The sequence below is a fragment of the Epinephelus fuscoguttatus genome, linkage group LG8 (assembly GCF_011397635.1).
Source record: "Epinephelus fuscoguttatus linkage group LG8, E.fuscoguttatus.final_Chr_v1".
NCBI classification, from domain to species: Eukaryota; Metazoa; Chordata; class Actinopteri; order Perciformes; family Serranidae; genus Epinephelus; species Epinephelus fuscoguttatus.
This window is the reverse complement of record NC_064759.1, coordinates 45,624,548-45,640,501: the sequence shown is the minus strand read 5'-3', so window position 1 is coordinate 45,640,501 and position 15,954 is coordinate 45,624,548. Positions and strand designations below refer to the sequence as shown.

General features: G+C 40.2%; 1 protein-coding gene across 1 annotated transcript in view; it reads right to left on the bottom strand.

Annotated features, from left to right (window-relative positions):
- Positions 1 to 15,954, bottom strand: part of kpna5 (karyopherin alpha 5 (importin alpha 6)) — an 86,856-nt gene that overhangs the window by 50,959 nt on the left and 19,943 nt on the right. The window contains exons 2-5 of the mRNA XM_049583179.1: positions 8,982 to 9,115; positions 8,351 to 8,452; positions 8,113 to 8,212; positions 6,870 to 6,964 (exon numbers count right to left, since the gene is read on the bottom strand). Coding sequence (XP_049439136.1) covers positions 6,870 to 6,964; positions 8,113 to 8,212; positions 8,351 to 8,452; positions 8,982 to 9,110 — 426 coding nt within the window. The 5' untranslated portion in view covers positions 9,111 to 9,115. The remainder of the gene's footprint in view (positions 1 to 6,869; positions 6,965 to 8,112; positions 8,213 to 8,350; positions 8,453 to 8,981; positions 9,116 to 15,954) is intronic.

Genomic DNA, 15,954 nt, shown 5'->3' with positions numbered 1-15,954 from the left:
GAAAGAGGGGCGATTCCAGAATAAGTCGAAATTGTCGACAAAGTGAAAACCAAGGGTACTGCAGGCAGTCCGGAGCCAAGAATGGAGGGAGAGGAGTCTAGAGAACCGCTGTGCGCAGAGGCCGAGTGTGGGAAGAAGGCCACTAATAAAGATTGACTTCCCGCAGTCTTTCAAGGTGGTGAATAGCGTATTAAAGTCAACCTTCAGCAGTTCAGACTGACAACGGACTACGTCATTTGTTCCAAAATGCAGGATAACGCGATGTATGGAGTCTGGGAGCGAAAGCAGTAAATCCGGGAGTTTGCTGAGGATTTTTGAGACTGTGGCTCCTGGAAAGCAGTGAGTGGTGGCGTTGAAAAATCGGATATGTCTCATTATGGAGTCACTCACTATGACAGTAGTTGGGGTGAACAGAGGACGCGGAGGAAGTGACGGAGAGAAGCCACTTTGAAGCGGAGGGGATTCCTCAACGCCCAGGATGTTAAATCTGTTCTCCAGCTGGAGCTCACAGTGTGGGAGAGATTGCGGGCTGGACTTCCCTCGCCTTTTGCCAATTGCCGTGGACCAGAGCTCTTGGCTTGGAGTGGAGCCGCTTGCTCTGAGCCTTGGGTTTGGGCTGAAGGTGAAAGTAGTGTCAGCCCAGGATGTGGCAAGGCTAATACAAGTAAATGGACTTAATGTCATAAAGCGCCTTTCTACAAAGAAATTTACGTCAATGCCTCTCGTTTATTCATTCACACACGCACTAATATACTTGGGAAACAGTTAGGCACCAAAAACAATGTATTTGATCTTCTCAGATGGCTAAGATAAGAACTTTATTGATCCCACACAGGAGTAATTCATGTTACATCTGCTATAGAGAACAAGGTAGTGCCGAAAAACAATAGGCGCAGATTCGATCACTGGCGATCGGCGCACAATGCATGCCGGTTAGTTTTGTGTCCGACTTCATCCCGACTTGCTCTGACATATTACAAAAGTGGATGGCAATAAAACCACGAGAGCGAGGCGGCCGCATTTTTTAGAGCCAGGCGCTGCAGTTGCTCTCCACCGACTGCACCGCCTGGCTCTCACCTGATCTAACAGCTGATTGGTTAAGATGTTGACTCAACAATATGACATTTTAGATAAACCACTCAATTTTGTTGAATTTTAGAGATTAAGATTGTATTTGTCTGATCTGAAGGTTTATTCTGTGAACAGAAAACATGTTGTGTGACTGATGGTGAAGTTTAGTTGTCAGAGACTGAATGCGTTCATCATAAACTATACTTTACTAACTATACTATACTAGTCTACTGTACTATATTAATATTGGAAGGTTTAATTATTGAAGTATTTAGTAACACAGAGACTTGTGGTCAGTGGGATGTGAGGATTCTTAAAATAACATCAGATGTGAAGCCCTGACTGTATCTGACTGAGCCTTATTGAAAGCTGTTGTCTTGTATTTTTTTTCCTCTGAAAATATTGACCTTATAGTCAAACACAGTTTATTCAGCCTGTGTAGTTGAGTGGACAGGTCAAACTGATATGATGCTGATTTACAGAATTCATATCAAATGGAGGATAAACCATGAACATAAACTACAGATCACCTGTAAAGCATTTTAATAAATTAGTCTATCATAATTAAAACAACTGGAGAATGAAAACAAACTGATATATGGGTCTGATCACTTTTTTAATGAACTGACATTATTCCAGACAGGATGTAAGTGTGTCTGTGACTTCCTGGACGGACTGAAGGCTGCTGGAAACTGTCGGGAAACTGTCCGACTTCACCGCAGCTTTTTGTCACCGCCCCCGCTGCGGCCGCCTGTTCTCGTCTACTTTTCAGGTGAGGCACAGTTCATCTTGAACAAGGCTACTGTCTATGGTCTTTGGATCAAGGTGAGCGCTTCTTCCTACGTGCTCAAAAACGTAGGTGCGGATTGGCCAAAGAGGAGTCCTGTGTGTCTGCGCTCGATTGCTCTTCCTTCATCCTTAAACTACCCGGATGTCTGTCACAGTAAATTGAAATTGAATTGTGAGAACTGAATGTGAAGATATATAGAAATAAATTCAATTTCAAATTAAACTATTCAGATTCAGTTTTTCAATGCAATGATTCAAATTAACAATACAATTTCAAATTATGTGATTCAAATTCAGTTTTTCAATGCAATTATTCAAGTTTAGAAATTCAAATTCAAATATAAATGATTCAATTTCAAATTATGTGATTCAAATTCAGTTTTTCAATGCAGTTATTCAAGTTTAGAAATTCAAATTCAAATATAAATGATTCAAATTCAGTTTCTGGTGGCACATATTTCAGCCCATAGTATAACTCCAGCAAATGATCAATAACTCCTTATTAACAGGCTATGTACCACAGTCTTTTAAGGTAGCTGTAATTAAACCTCTCCTAAAAAAGCCCACCCTGGATCCAGAGGTGTTAGCCAACTGTATACCAATATCTAATCTTCCCTTTATGTCAAAGATCCTTGAGAAAGTAGTCGCAGACCAGCTGTGTGATTTTCTCCATGATAATAATTTATTTGAGGAATTTCAGTCAGGATTTAGAGTGCATCATAGCACTGAGACAGCACTAGTTAAAATTACAAATGACCTTCTGATTGCTTCAGACAAAGGACTCGTCTCTGTACTTGTTTTATTAGATCTTAGTGCAGCGTTTGACACTATTGATCATCAAATTCTACTGCAGAGACTGGATCACTTAATTGGCCTAAAAGGTTCTGCACTAAGCTGGTTTAAATCTTATTTATCTGATTGTTTTCAGTTTGTTGACGTTCATAATGAATCATCCTTACGTACTAAAGTTGTTTTGGAGTTCTGCAAGGTTCTGTGCTCGGACCAATCCTATTTATTCTATATATGCTTCCTTTAGGCAACATCATTAGAAATCACTATAAATTTCCATTGTTATGCGGATGATACACAGTTGTATTTATCGATGAAGCCAGAAGAAAGTAATCAGTTAAAGCAGCTGTGCAGAACTTTTCGTTTTTGTTGATTATAGCGCCCCTTTGGTCGAAGCGGTATGACACCCACAGCCTGGTGTCGTAAAATTCCGACTGCAGCCAGCAATTACCGCATGCATTTGTTTTGGAGAGCGAGAGGATTAACTAACGTGAGGTCAGTCCAAGTAATTAGTGGAAACAGCAAAATTACTCAGTAAATTCTCCTGTCGTGTTTCTGTTCTGATGTAATGTAATCTGTTGTGTATTTTGAGCTACTAAGGCTACTGTAGTAGTGTGAGCCTCAAATTATTCTGGGTAATGTAGTAACCGTTGTTGTGCTACTGGAAACAATGAGAAGCAGCCGTGTACATTCGGTGTAAGGAGGAATAAACAGTTAACAAGTCATCTGCTGAGTCCGCATTATTATGTGAAAAGAATACTCCGACGATTCGGGAGTTATGCCCTTTCTCTATCATTTTCATATTGAGACAGCGGTTAGCATGGCACTTGTAGGGGGTCAGTGCATCTTGCGCGGAGGGATACACGGGTGAGCAACAGCTGGCTCTGGGACAGGTACGCTAGGTCACTCGGTAAAAGCAAACAAAGAGACGACACGGACGATATTACTCAACCGACTGAAAGCTGTCCATCAGCTCCTGCAGGCCTGGGTGTTTTTTCCAGTTCATCTTAGGAACATGAAAAAAGTTTCAATCACGCCAGGATTAGTGATTGCTGCAAAGTTTTCATTCCTTGTGATGCACTCTCTGCAGCGGTTTTCCTCCTGATGATATATCTCCCCAACGATGGTAGCACCAAGGGAGCGGAGGATTCAGCTTTTCTTCTCGCCTGCTCAACATGCAACACATGGAGTTCCTCATCTGTGTACTCCGGCTCAAACAGGTATGGCTCTGGATTTGTGTCCGCTACAAGAAACTCTTCAAAACTGCGTTCAAAGTTGTCCATTGCAGCTACTAAAATCCGGAGATATCGCTAGGCTAAATAAACAGCTGAGTTTTGTTTACAAGCTACGTCTGTGCCTGCTCACTGGTGTATCCCTCCGCGGATCACAGCGCAGGATGTACTGACCCCCTATAAGTGCAATGCTAAACGCTGAGACCCAGCCACTGCACGTACAGACACAAAAAAGATATCGATCATGTTGTCTCAATATGAAAATGATAGAGAAAGGGCATAACTCCCAAATCGTCGGAGTATTCTTTTATATGAAGATACAGAGTGAAGACATAACATTATCCTAACGCAGCAAAGCTGTTACCTGCAGCCTTCGCTTGCAAAGCTAACGCTACTAACGTTAGGTCAGTCCAAGTAATTAGTGGAAACATGCTAACATGCTAACGTAACACACAAGTTAGTAGTAAAGTAAGACCTGTTCATAAATGTTCTGGTGTAGCTCTGAATTTCTTATAAACTGAGGACAACTGCCTGCTGTATATTTGTGTTCATGGTCACAGTCACAGATAATTTTACATGATGCTCCTTCGTGGTTTAATCACTGCGGCCGCTGCGGGCAGTAGCAGAATCTCTTCTGCCTCGGGTGCCGTATTCTGGTTTGCTGACTTCCGCTGTGTGTCCGACCCGAGTGAGGCTACGCTAAATAGCCATATAGAGAAAGGCTTTGTTGTCACTGTTGGGTTCAAATAAATATGCGGATCTTCAAAGGGGGGTGATACGAACTGGGGCAGTTTTATTAATGGTAAAAAGTTCCGCACAGCTGCTTTAACTAAACACCATAACTGCCTTAAAGAAATAAAAACCTGGACGAGCACCAATTTCCTGATGTAAAATTCAGACAAAACTGAAGTTATTGTTCTTGGCCCCAAACAACTCAGAGACTCTTTATCTGATGACATAGTTTCTCTAGATGGCATTGCTCTTGCCTCTAGCACTACCGTAAGAAACCTCGGAGTAACATTTGATCAAGATTTGTCTTTTAATTCTCATTTAAAACAAACCTCACGGACTGCATTTTTTCATCTGCATAATATTGCGAAAATTAGGCCTATCCTGACCCGAAAAGATGCAGAAAAATTGGTCCATGCTTTTGTTACCTCAAGGCTGGATAACTGTAACTCTCTATTATCAGGTAGCTCTAGGAAGTCCTTAAAAACTCTCCAGCTAATTCAGAATGCAGCAGCACGTGTACTAACAGGAACTAATAAACGCGATCATATCTCTCCTGTTTTAGCTTCTCTGCACTGGCTCCCTGTAAAATCCAGAATTGAATTTAAAATCCTACTGTTAACTTATAAAGCTCTAAATGGTCAAGCTCCGTTATATCTTACAGAGCTCATAGTGCCTTATTGTCCCACCAGAACACTGCGCTCTGAGAATGCAGGGTTACTCGTGGTCCCTAAAGTCTCCAAAAGTAGATCAGGAGCCAGAGCCTTCAGATATCAGGCTCCTCTCCTGTGGAATCATCTTCCTGTTACGGTCCAGGAGGCAGACACCGTCTCCACACTTAAGACTAGACTTAAGACTTTCCTCTTTGATAACGCTTATAGTTAGGGCTGGCTCAGGCTTGCCCTGTACCAGCCCCTAGTTAGGCTGACTTAGGCCTAGCCTGCCGGAGGACCCCCCTATAATACACTGGGCACCTTCTCTCTTTCTCTCTCTCTCGCATCCTATTACTGCATCTTGCTAACTCGACCATTCTGGATGTCACTAACTCAGCTTCTTCTCCGGAGCCTTTGTGCTCCACTGTTTCTCAGATTAACTCATTTTGCAGCGGTGCCTGGATAGCGTGACGTGTGTGGTTGTGCTGCTGCCGTGGTCCTGCCAGATGCCTCCTGCTGCTGCTGTTATCATTAGTCATACTTTTACTGTTATTATACACATGATTATTGTCACACATGTATACTGCCAGATAATAAAATACTTTCAGCATATTGTACCACAGTAGCCAGAACTATAATATTATTAATTTCATTAATGTTGTTGTAAGCTACTGTCATTACCGTCTGTCCTGCATCTCTCTCTCTCTCTCTCTCTCTCTCTCTCTCTCATTGTGTCATACGGATTACTTTTAATTTATTATGCTATAACATCTATTGCACGTCTGTCCGTCCTGGAAGAGGGATCCCTACTCAGTTGCTCTTCCTGAGGTTTCTACCGTTTTTTTCCCCCGTTAAAGGTTTTTTTTGGGGGGAGTTTTTCCTCAGCCGCTGTGAGGGTCCTAAGGACAGAGGGATGTTGTATGCTGTAAAGCCCTGTGATTTGTGATATTGGGCTTTATAAATAAAATTGATTGAAATTGATTGAAAACATTTTTAACAATGGTGACTTCAAAGAATGTAAAATTGTAACGTTACTTGAGTTGAAAGGGAGTTGTCAAACAAGCGTGATCTGAGCACATCCCCACAATCCTGAGAAATGGTTTTCAAGCAGCCAGATGAGCTGTTCTGAAATAGGTATTCTAATAGTTATGAACATTTATCATCCCTCAAATTTTTGTGGATGCTAAATGAGACACTCATCTTTCAGATTATATATGTATCATGTCAAGTTTCCAGTAGCTTTAAAAAAAAAAAAAAGTTTTAAATATGTTTATGTATTTCGTCAACTATGGTTCTTAGCAAGAAGGGGTCAGGTCAGGCTTACAAAATGGGAATCTACCAAGAAAATTGCAAATAGTGCATCTCTACTGGTCAGTCCTTTGTGGCCTGGAATCTAACAATGCCTTGTAAATTGCTTGTGCCAGACAGAACTACCCACCACCTTGTACCACATTCAAAGGCCATTTATTGTTACTGAAATAGAGTGAAACACTCGCACTAAAGAGCCCGGACAACATGTCTTAGGTAGCCTGATAACATGTCTTAGGTAGGAGCAGCGGCACACCGCATTAGTCACTTCATATAAACTGTGTTGTGAGGCTCTCACCTGCAGTGTGCAGTTTTCACTCCTCTTCAGAAACTCCACAAAACGATTTACAACACCAGCAGTGGAAATGACATCATCTATGGGTGGGTTGGGCTCTGCACAGAAAAACAGAACTCTTTTTTAACTCTGATTGATCTCTTATTGAAAGTAACCTAATCTAAAGAATGAAACGTTTAAAAGAAGGCAGTATTCCTAATCAACTCATTTGCAAAAGGGATTAGAAGTCAATTTACCTTTTCTGTTCAGTAGAAAATGTACATCTGAGTGGGTATGAAGTTAACAGTAATGAGATACCGATACAAACCATTACAGTATTCTGTATTATAGTTAAGCAATTCAACTTGGTCATGCAGCTTAAACATTATTAGACAGGTTCTCCCAGTCTTCGTGTATTCCTCAAAAATATCAAGTTTTCTTGTTTTGCATCTGTTTTCATTACAGTTTGAGGTGTAGTGGTCATTGTTATTTTAATCATCTGTCAAACTGTCAGTTCAGTTGTGAATTTCAAAAGTTGGCACTCTTTTTGGTTTAATCTCTATTATGTTAGTCAGTAATGGAGTGGTGGCACAAGAGAGACTTAAACAAACAACCCATCCAGGATGATGCCATTGCAAAAATGAACACAAATTCAACCAATCCCCATGAATTCAGTGTGACCTTGTAATTTTGTCAAATCGCACCACAAATTTGACCAACCATCATAGGTTTCTGCAAGTCGCCAAACTCACTTCCTTGTTTCTGGTTGTGAAGATGCAGACATGAATGTGGGAGATGAACCATCATGTCATGTCTCAAATTTACCAACAAAAAGTAATGCTGTGTGTATGTGTGTGACAAAGAAAATAGTTTAAGAATAAAAAGTCTAAAATAAAATATTTATACACAGTGTCAAAGATTTTTTAAGCCTTTTTTATGAGGTTACTTGGAACACTCAGAGCAGTGCAGTTTTATTCTCAATGGAACAAGTTGCTTTCCATTTTTAATAAAATCATACAACAGAAAAAGTCAAGTCTTTCTGCAGTTTTCACTTTGCAAAAAAGGCCTAAAAAAATTGCAACCTGCATTGAAATTCTTTAGAAAAGCAACAGTGAAACCTGGAATTTTAGGTCTTAAAAATCCCCAAAACCCCTGCAAAATCCTGGAGGGACTTAAAAAAAAAAAAAAAAAAAAGCTCTGAGAGATTATTACTTTAACTTCAGATCAAATAAATGATGTCAATATCTGCACTTGATACAACACAAACCTTTGGAGAGTAATTTCCTAAATTTCTGTGTAGCAATTAGCTGCTGGTCTGGGTCATCAGAGAAGATCATCTGAATCATATCTGGAGTTATGACTCCATCCTGCACAAATGGCAACATTAGATAAATAATCAGATTGGAGCCAAGCACAGTTGTAGAAAAAAGTGAGCTGAGACAGATGTGTTTGATATTGGGGCTTTAGCTATCAATACCACAACACAACAGTAAAACAGCACTTACACCTGCAACAGGCACTGTGGAGCTAATGTCTGGATCCTGGATCGGACATTCCAACATTGATTCATCATTTGAAGGTACATATACATTTCTCCTCTTGAACAGCTGTGGGCACAGAGTCAAGGTCAAATGATTAATCTGGTGTTTATATACTTGGCTTGATGAACTGATTGTGACAATGGTTCAATTGTAACTGAGACCATCCAAGGCCATGAATTACAAAAAACAAACAAAACAACCCAATGTTAAGCAAATTAAGACTTTCCCACACTTGGATAAGTACAAGTAATTTTATTTAAATAGATAGACCAGGTAAAATAATCAAGTCCACTGATGAAACCTCTCCAAGCAGAAAATTGGAAAGAGCAGTGATCTGTCCGATATGCTATTGTAATACTTGTCAAGTACAAAAAATAAATAAACTCCCCAATGTTGTAGGGATCCAAATGTGAAATGCCCACTGTTGATGTTTTGAGACAGTGAAAGATGTTGAGTTTCAAAACATTGGGTGGAAATTCAGGCATCTAAGGTTGCTACAACAAAATCAGAGTCTTTCTTTATTGCATTGTTTTCTAAATTGAATTTAAAGTACAAGGGGTTTTAATCACATGGTTCAAGATGACACAGTGTTTACCTGCTCCTCTCTTTTCTGTTTGCGTAGCTGAATTCCTTCCTCCTCTCTCCTTCGTCGCATCTCCTGAGGATTTAAGGCTTTGTTCTTATAGCTCTTCATCCTGTAGTTGTCTTTCCCTGGACTTGCCATTGTGTCTAATGAGTCAGGGTAAAAGGACAGGCAGTAAGGATCCAGGTGCATATGCTCATCGAATGCAAACATCATCATAGATCAAGGATCAATAGCCCCTTTTACACTGCCAGATTTTCCGCGAATGTTGGGCCGTTTTGCCGGCAAGCTGCAGCATTTAGACACACAGAGCCCAATTTTCCACCTTGTAGGGTAGTCATATTGGTGGAACCCTTTTAGTTGAAATAGACCGAGGCGGCCTTCCGCAGTGGGAGAAGCGGCTGAAGACTTGTGGGAGGAGCTGTTGATGACGCCGCACATGCGAGCCACTGGCGATGGATAAACAGGAAACAGCTGATAGCAGGAATTAGCGAGCAGCTAGTAGCAAGAGGGAAACGCAAACCTGACAGACACTGTTTGTGACGTCATCAAGATGGCTGCTTAGGTGTGCCTGCGAGTAACAACTCCCCAGTGTTTGTTTATTAATCCTCTGCTAAGGATCATCAGTTTTTTTGCACAGGTCGGATAATTTGTTTGAGGTGGTGGATGCTCCGACAAACTCTTTTTTAAAGTATTTTTCTGCTTGCCCATGCCGCGGGGAACCAAAATTAGCAGTAACGCACAGCAACCTGCTGCAGAGACTTTGCCAACAATGGAATCAGCTGAGGCATTAACCACGCTGATTGACGCCGCGCTTGAGAAACATTTCTCCAGAGCAGAGACTACTTCTAAAGAGCGATTTTCTCGCCTCGAACAGCGTTTTGACTCCCTCCAGGCAGATTTAGCGTTGCTTAAGGATGAAACCCGTGCACTACGTGCAGACTACACAACTTTGAGGACACGTACAGTAAAAGTTGAAAGTACCACTGCTTCACTATCTAACGCTATGAAGGGAGCTGAAGCAAAGTTGGCGGACCTGGAGGACCGCAGCAGGAGGAACAACATCTGTATCCATGGACTGCCGGAGGGTAGAGAGGGCTCAAACATAATACAATATCTTACAACCCAGCTACCTGTGTGGTTCCCTACCTTGGGAGATAATCCACCTGAGATCATGAGAGCCCACCGGGTAGGAACTCTTCGGGGTAACACTTCTAAGTCAAGGGTGCTCATCTTTGTATGCCTGCGTTATACGGACCGGATTCGCATCTTAAAAGCGGCGAGAGATTCACCGTTGGAGATCGCGGGAAAGGAGGTGAGTTTTACGGCTGACTACAGTGCTGTCACCAGGAGCCGACGCAAATCCTGCTATACCGTCATGGAGAAGGCTCGCCAGGCTGGTTTCCTTGCCTTCTTAATCTATCCGGCCACAATTAAACTAACCAGAGGACATGATCACAACTTCTTTGATGACCCTGCCAAGGTGGAGGACTTTCTTGAGAAGACAGGATCCAGCCCAAATATATAGATCAGAGTGGGTATGTAAATTTGTATTTCATCATTTGCCATAGCCGATGAAAGCTAACCCTGGAGATCCCCACTCCCCATGGAGCATTAGTGATTATGTTTGACTGAACATTTTTCTTTTTTTTTTTTTTTTTCCCCCCACTCTATATTTCTTCCTGCTATTGGAGGCAGGTTATGAACTATTAGCAATATGCTCGTGGACTAACTCCTTGTGTAGAATAAGTTGATGATAGATTACTTTGGATGTATAGTCCTTGCTTCTGTCAAGTTTGGATGAGCTTATTTTGAAATAAGACACAGGGGCGGAGCTATGGGGTGGACACTGACCTTTCATGATTATAAGAAGCAGTAGTGGTGTAAAGGGGTTAAAGGAGGGTGAGTTAAGGGAGAAGAAAGAGGAAGAGAAAAAAGAAAGAGAGAAGAGAGGAAGAGAAGAAGGAAAGAAGGGAAGAAAAAAAATAAATAAATAATAGAACCTGTTTTCCTATGTACGTCCCTTTGAGGGGTGTGGGGGGTTGTTAATGTTAATGTTGGGGATGAGTCTAACAAGTTTGTGTGTTCATGTGAGGTGTTTTTCTATGTGGGTGTTTGTGTTTGTGTCTGTGTTTGTAGGTGAGTTGGGTGGTATTTGTTATTTGAATGAAGAGTGGGTGGACCATAGTTCTAATATAGATAAGTTAGTAAATAGAGAATATGCTTTAATGGGTAACAATGCTGTCTTCCACTAAGTTACCCAAGAAAGGATTAAAGGTAGCTCATATTAACATATGCAGCTTGAGAAATAAACTGAGTGAAATCAAAGACTTGTTGTTGATAGATAATATACATGTTTTAACAATATCAGAGACTCATCTTGATCCCAGACTTGAAGATTCTGCATTGAAAATTCATGGATATGATATATACAGAAGGGACAGAAATTGCTATGGAGGGGGGGGGGCTATTTATATTCAAAACCATATACCGGTAAGAGTAAGAGAGGACCTTATGTCAACTGAGGTTGAAGCACTGTGGCTTCAAGTTCATGTGCCTTATGTGAGACCAATACTGGTAGGGTGTGGTTATAGGCCACCCAGTGCAAACATCAATTACCTAGATAAATTGTGTGATATGTTTGACAGGGTGTGTGATCAGAATAATGAAATATTTTTTCTTGGGGACCTGAATATTGACTGGAATTCATTAGATTGTCCACTTAAGAGCAAGCTTTGCACTGTAACGAATGCATGTGGTCTAACACAAGTAGTAACTAAGCCAACTCGAGTATGTATAAAAAGTAATGGATCTAGGACATCTACTTGTATAGACCACATCTTTACTAACTCAGCGAAACTGTGTTCTAAAGCCATATCGATACCGGTTGGTTATAGTGATCACAACCTAGTGGCAATAGTGAGGAAGGCAAAAATTCCTAAAGCAGGACCCAAGGTCATTGTTAAGAGATCATACAAACACTTCCAGGAAAATTGTTTTATTGAGGATGTTAGAAATTTAAGTTGGGACAGTGTGCTAATAAAAGAGGATCCAGATGAGGCGCTTAAAGCTTTTAGTGGAATATTGTTAATGACATCACAGGTAGAAGATCCAAATCCATCCCATCATTTCTGGAATCTGAGGGAAAATTTATGACAAAACCGGTTGATATTGCTAATTATTTTAATAATTATTTTAATAGCAAAGTAAATAAATTAAGGAATGTGATGGAGCATACTGACAATAGGCAATCATATGACGTGATTAAAGATAAAATTATGAGAGACAAAAGTTGTCAGTTTGAATTTACCAAAGTTACTGTAGATTATGTGGAAAATCTGTTAACTGGGTGTAAAGATAAACCACCAGGGGTTGATAATTTGGATGGAAAGTTACTGAAAATAGTAGCACACTTGATTGCCACTCCAATTTGTCATGTGTTTAATTTGAGCTTGGTAAAATGTATTTATCCAAAAGACTGGAAAATTGCAAAGATCATTCCATTGTCCAAAAATGTAAGTGCGCCATTTTCTGGCCCTAATTGCCGTCCAATTAGCCTGTTACCCACTTTAAGTAAGCTAATGGAAAGAATAGTTTATGAACAAATACAATGCTATTTTTCAGTTAATGACTTAAATACTGATTTCCAACATGCATATAAAAAGGGACATTCCACGGAAACTGCCCTGACGCAAATGACTGACAATTGGCTTAAAGAAATTAATAATAACTATATAGTTGGTGCCATATTATTGGACTTCAGTGCCGCTTTTGATATAATTGACCACTGTTTGTTATTAGAAAAGTTGAAATGTTATGGTTTCAGTCCAACTGCTGTATTATGGCTAGAAAGTTATCTAACCAATAGGAAACAGACGGTTTTCTTTAATGGAAGTTTTTCTGACGTAAAAACAATTAGTTGTGGAGTTCCTCAAGGAAGCTGTCTAGGTCCATTGTTGTATGCTATTTTTACAAATGATTTACCATTAACTTTAATAAATTCAAAAGTCGCCATGTATGCTGATGATTCTACAGTATACATGTCGGGATCCACTATTGATGAACTTTCAAGTGAATTGAATAAAGAACTGCAGTTGGTGATTGAATGGGTAACTAATAACAAACTGGTTTTAAATGTGGCTAAAACAAAAAGCACTGTATTTGGTACTAACTATCATTTAAGGACAGGACCTACATTAAACTTACATGCAAAAGATGTTCCAATTGAACAAGTTCAGGACATTAAACTTTTAGGAGTAACATTAGACAACAAATTATCTTGGTCTATGCATATTGATAAAGTGGTGAGTAAGATGGGGAAAGGTCTTTCAGTTATAAGAAGATGCCAAAATTTTTTACCACAGAATATTGTAGGACAGATGGTTGATGCATTAGTATTATCACATCTGGACTACTGCTCTGTGGTTTGGTCCAGTACTTCCTCGACCCAAAAAAAGAAACTGCAGATTGCTCAGAATAAAGCAGCTCGGTGTTTACTTAGATGTCCATACAGAACCAGTGTAAATACAATGCATGACTGTTTATCTTGGTTAAAGGTAGATGGCAGATTGACCATGTCTTTGCTTAAATTTATCAGAAATATTGTAGCCACAAAATCACCAAAGGTATTATACAAACAATTATGCCTGAGCTCAGGTGTACATGATTATCACACCAGGCATGCAAGTGGGGGTAGATTTACATTACCCAAAATCAAGATTAATATGTTGAAGAACAGTGTTTTGTATAGAGCAATGGTTACATGGAACTCTCTGCCGGAGCATATCATCCAGGAAAACGGTAAAGATCGCTTTATAATATTATTAAGACAATATCTCCTGACTAGACAGTTTTCCTCATCTACTGATCTATAGTTGACAAATAGACTTATTCTGGGGTTGTTGTAGAATGATGGTAGCACTATAAAACTTTTTACTTACTCTTTTGGCACCTGGACACTTAGGCGAGTTTTGTTTTTGTTGTTGATTTTGATTATAATAGGCTAAAGTCTGTATATTAACTTACATATGAGCCATTGGTATCCTGTATCTTTGTAAATTTTTTTGTTTTTGATCCTGATGAAGAGAGCTTGGTCCTATTGTGTGATGGTTTGTTGTTGTATTGTTGTTGGTGGTGGTTTGTTGTTATTGTTGTTGTCATCGTATTTTTGTTAGTTTGTTTGTTTTTATGAATATGTATTGTAATGTATATAGGGTGGTGTTTTGGGGTGGACCCCAGGAAGAATAGCTGTTGCTACGGCTGCAGCTAATGGGGATCCTAATAAATGAAATGAAATGAAATGTAAAGATGAGCAACTGAGGAGACAAGGAATTGCGCAGCCTCCTTGCCCTTGCAAACAAAGAGGCCATTAAACGTCAGATGATGGGAACGGTGAGGAACGGACCAACTAGGAACGGGCCAACTTAGAGAATCACAGATGGACTGACCAGCCGTGGCTTCCTTCCCACGTCACTGGTTACGTTACACGCTGAGCTGCACGTTTTGTTACTTGCTCGTGCCCCCCATTTCCCCAAAAAAGGCGCATTCTAAACAAAATTAGGTAAGCGGCATTTTGCCCCACTCCCCGATTTTGTTTTTATACTGCCAATGCTGAAAAAAGAAAAAAAGACTGACTGGGCTTTCCTGCAAATTTGCACAATTCCTATCTAAAAAGGGCTTATGACTCTGACATTTGGTTCTAGGGGTCAAAACTTTAATATTTAACATTATTTGAATCAACTGAACCTGTATTTTAACAGGGTATGTTGGCTGAGTATACGTGTTTTTTTGTACAGCACAGCTATTAGGGTTGGGAACGATTAACCGATACGACCGGATATCTGGTTTGACAAGCAAGAGATACGGCTACATTGGTAGCAGCCTCCTCAATCGATACGAATCAGCCATGAATCCTTAGATCAATCGATTGTAGAGTCATGGATTCGGGTATCGCAAGACTAGCAATCAGTTGACTGGCTTTAACAGTTTGCATCTCGAAAACAAAGCGAGAGCCGGCGGCATGCTCCATAGCAGGCATTACTGACAACGATAATGGATGTAAACATCAGCGCCAGTTTGACCGGTGGAGATGAGGAACAGAAGCTAATGCTGGTTGGATAAACCAGGGAGCAGCCAAGCCGCAGCAGAAACTAAAGGCGAATCCTGCCGGTTGTGTGTTGAACGCGGGGTCACAGACACAGACAGAAATACGTATTCCTGTCAAATACGGCGGCGCATAATAACGGCTTACCGGCGACCAAGAAGCCCGGCTCCAGGTCCAAGAAGTGTTCGTCAGTGTCATGACTGCCCAGAAATACCAGCCGAGCCCTGGCAGCACACAGGTATGTGGCGTGTCAGAGGAGAAACAAGCAGTTCACATTTCCACAAACCTCACCGCACTTTAGGGACTGTTCTTTACTTATGAAGGGACTTGTCAGGGGAGGAGGGTGGCTGGTTGATTTTTATTTTATTTATCTATTTTATTTTGATCCCCCCTATGTAAATCACTTATTGATGCTGTTTTTGAAGTATGAATAAGTCAATAAGTAATTTATTCCATTGAAATATCATTGATGTATTATAGAAAAGTGATTTATATTTTTATAAATGACAGAGTGTAGCAAACACAGAGAAATAGCCTGACATGCTGTCAGTGATAAGCTGCTAGTCATCACAGTCCATGATATCAGCCAGTAACAGATGTCAGATTCTGCCCCTACATTGCATGTTATTTTATTCTGCTTTATGTTTATATTGTACAGTGTTATAATAAACTTTATTCCAGACTCAACTCCATATAAGATACATACAAAAACACAGACAATACCATAAAAACAACACAACAAGTACTGTAGGTTTAAAACACTTAAATTTTACTTAAAGTTCACTTCACTTTAAGTTTAAAACTTCTTCTCATTTTTATATTGATCCCATCCAACAAAATGATTTTCATTCAGCAAGTCTTTTTTTGGTCCATGTCTAAAAA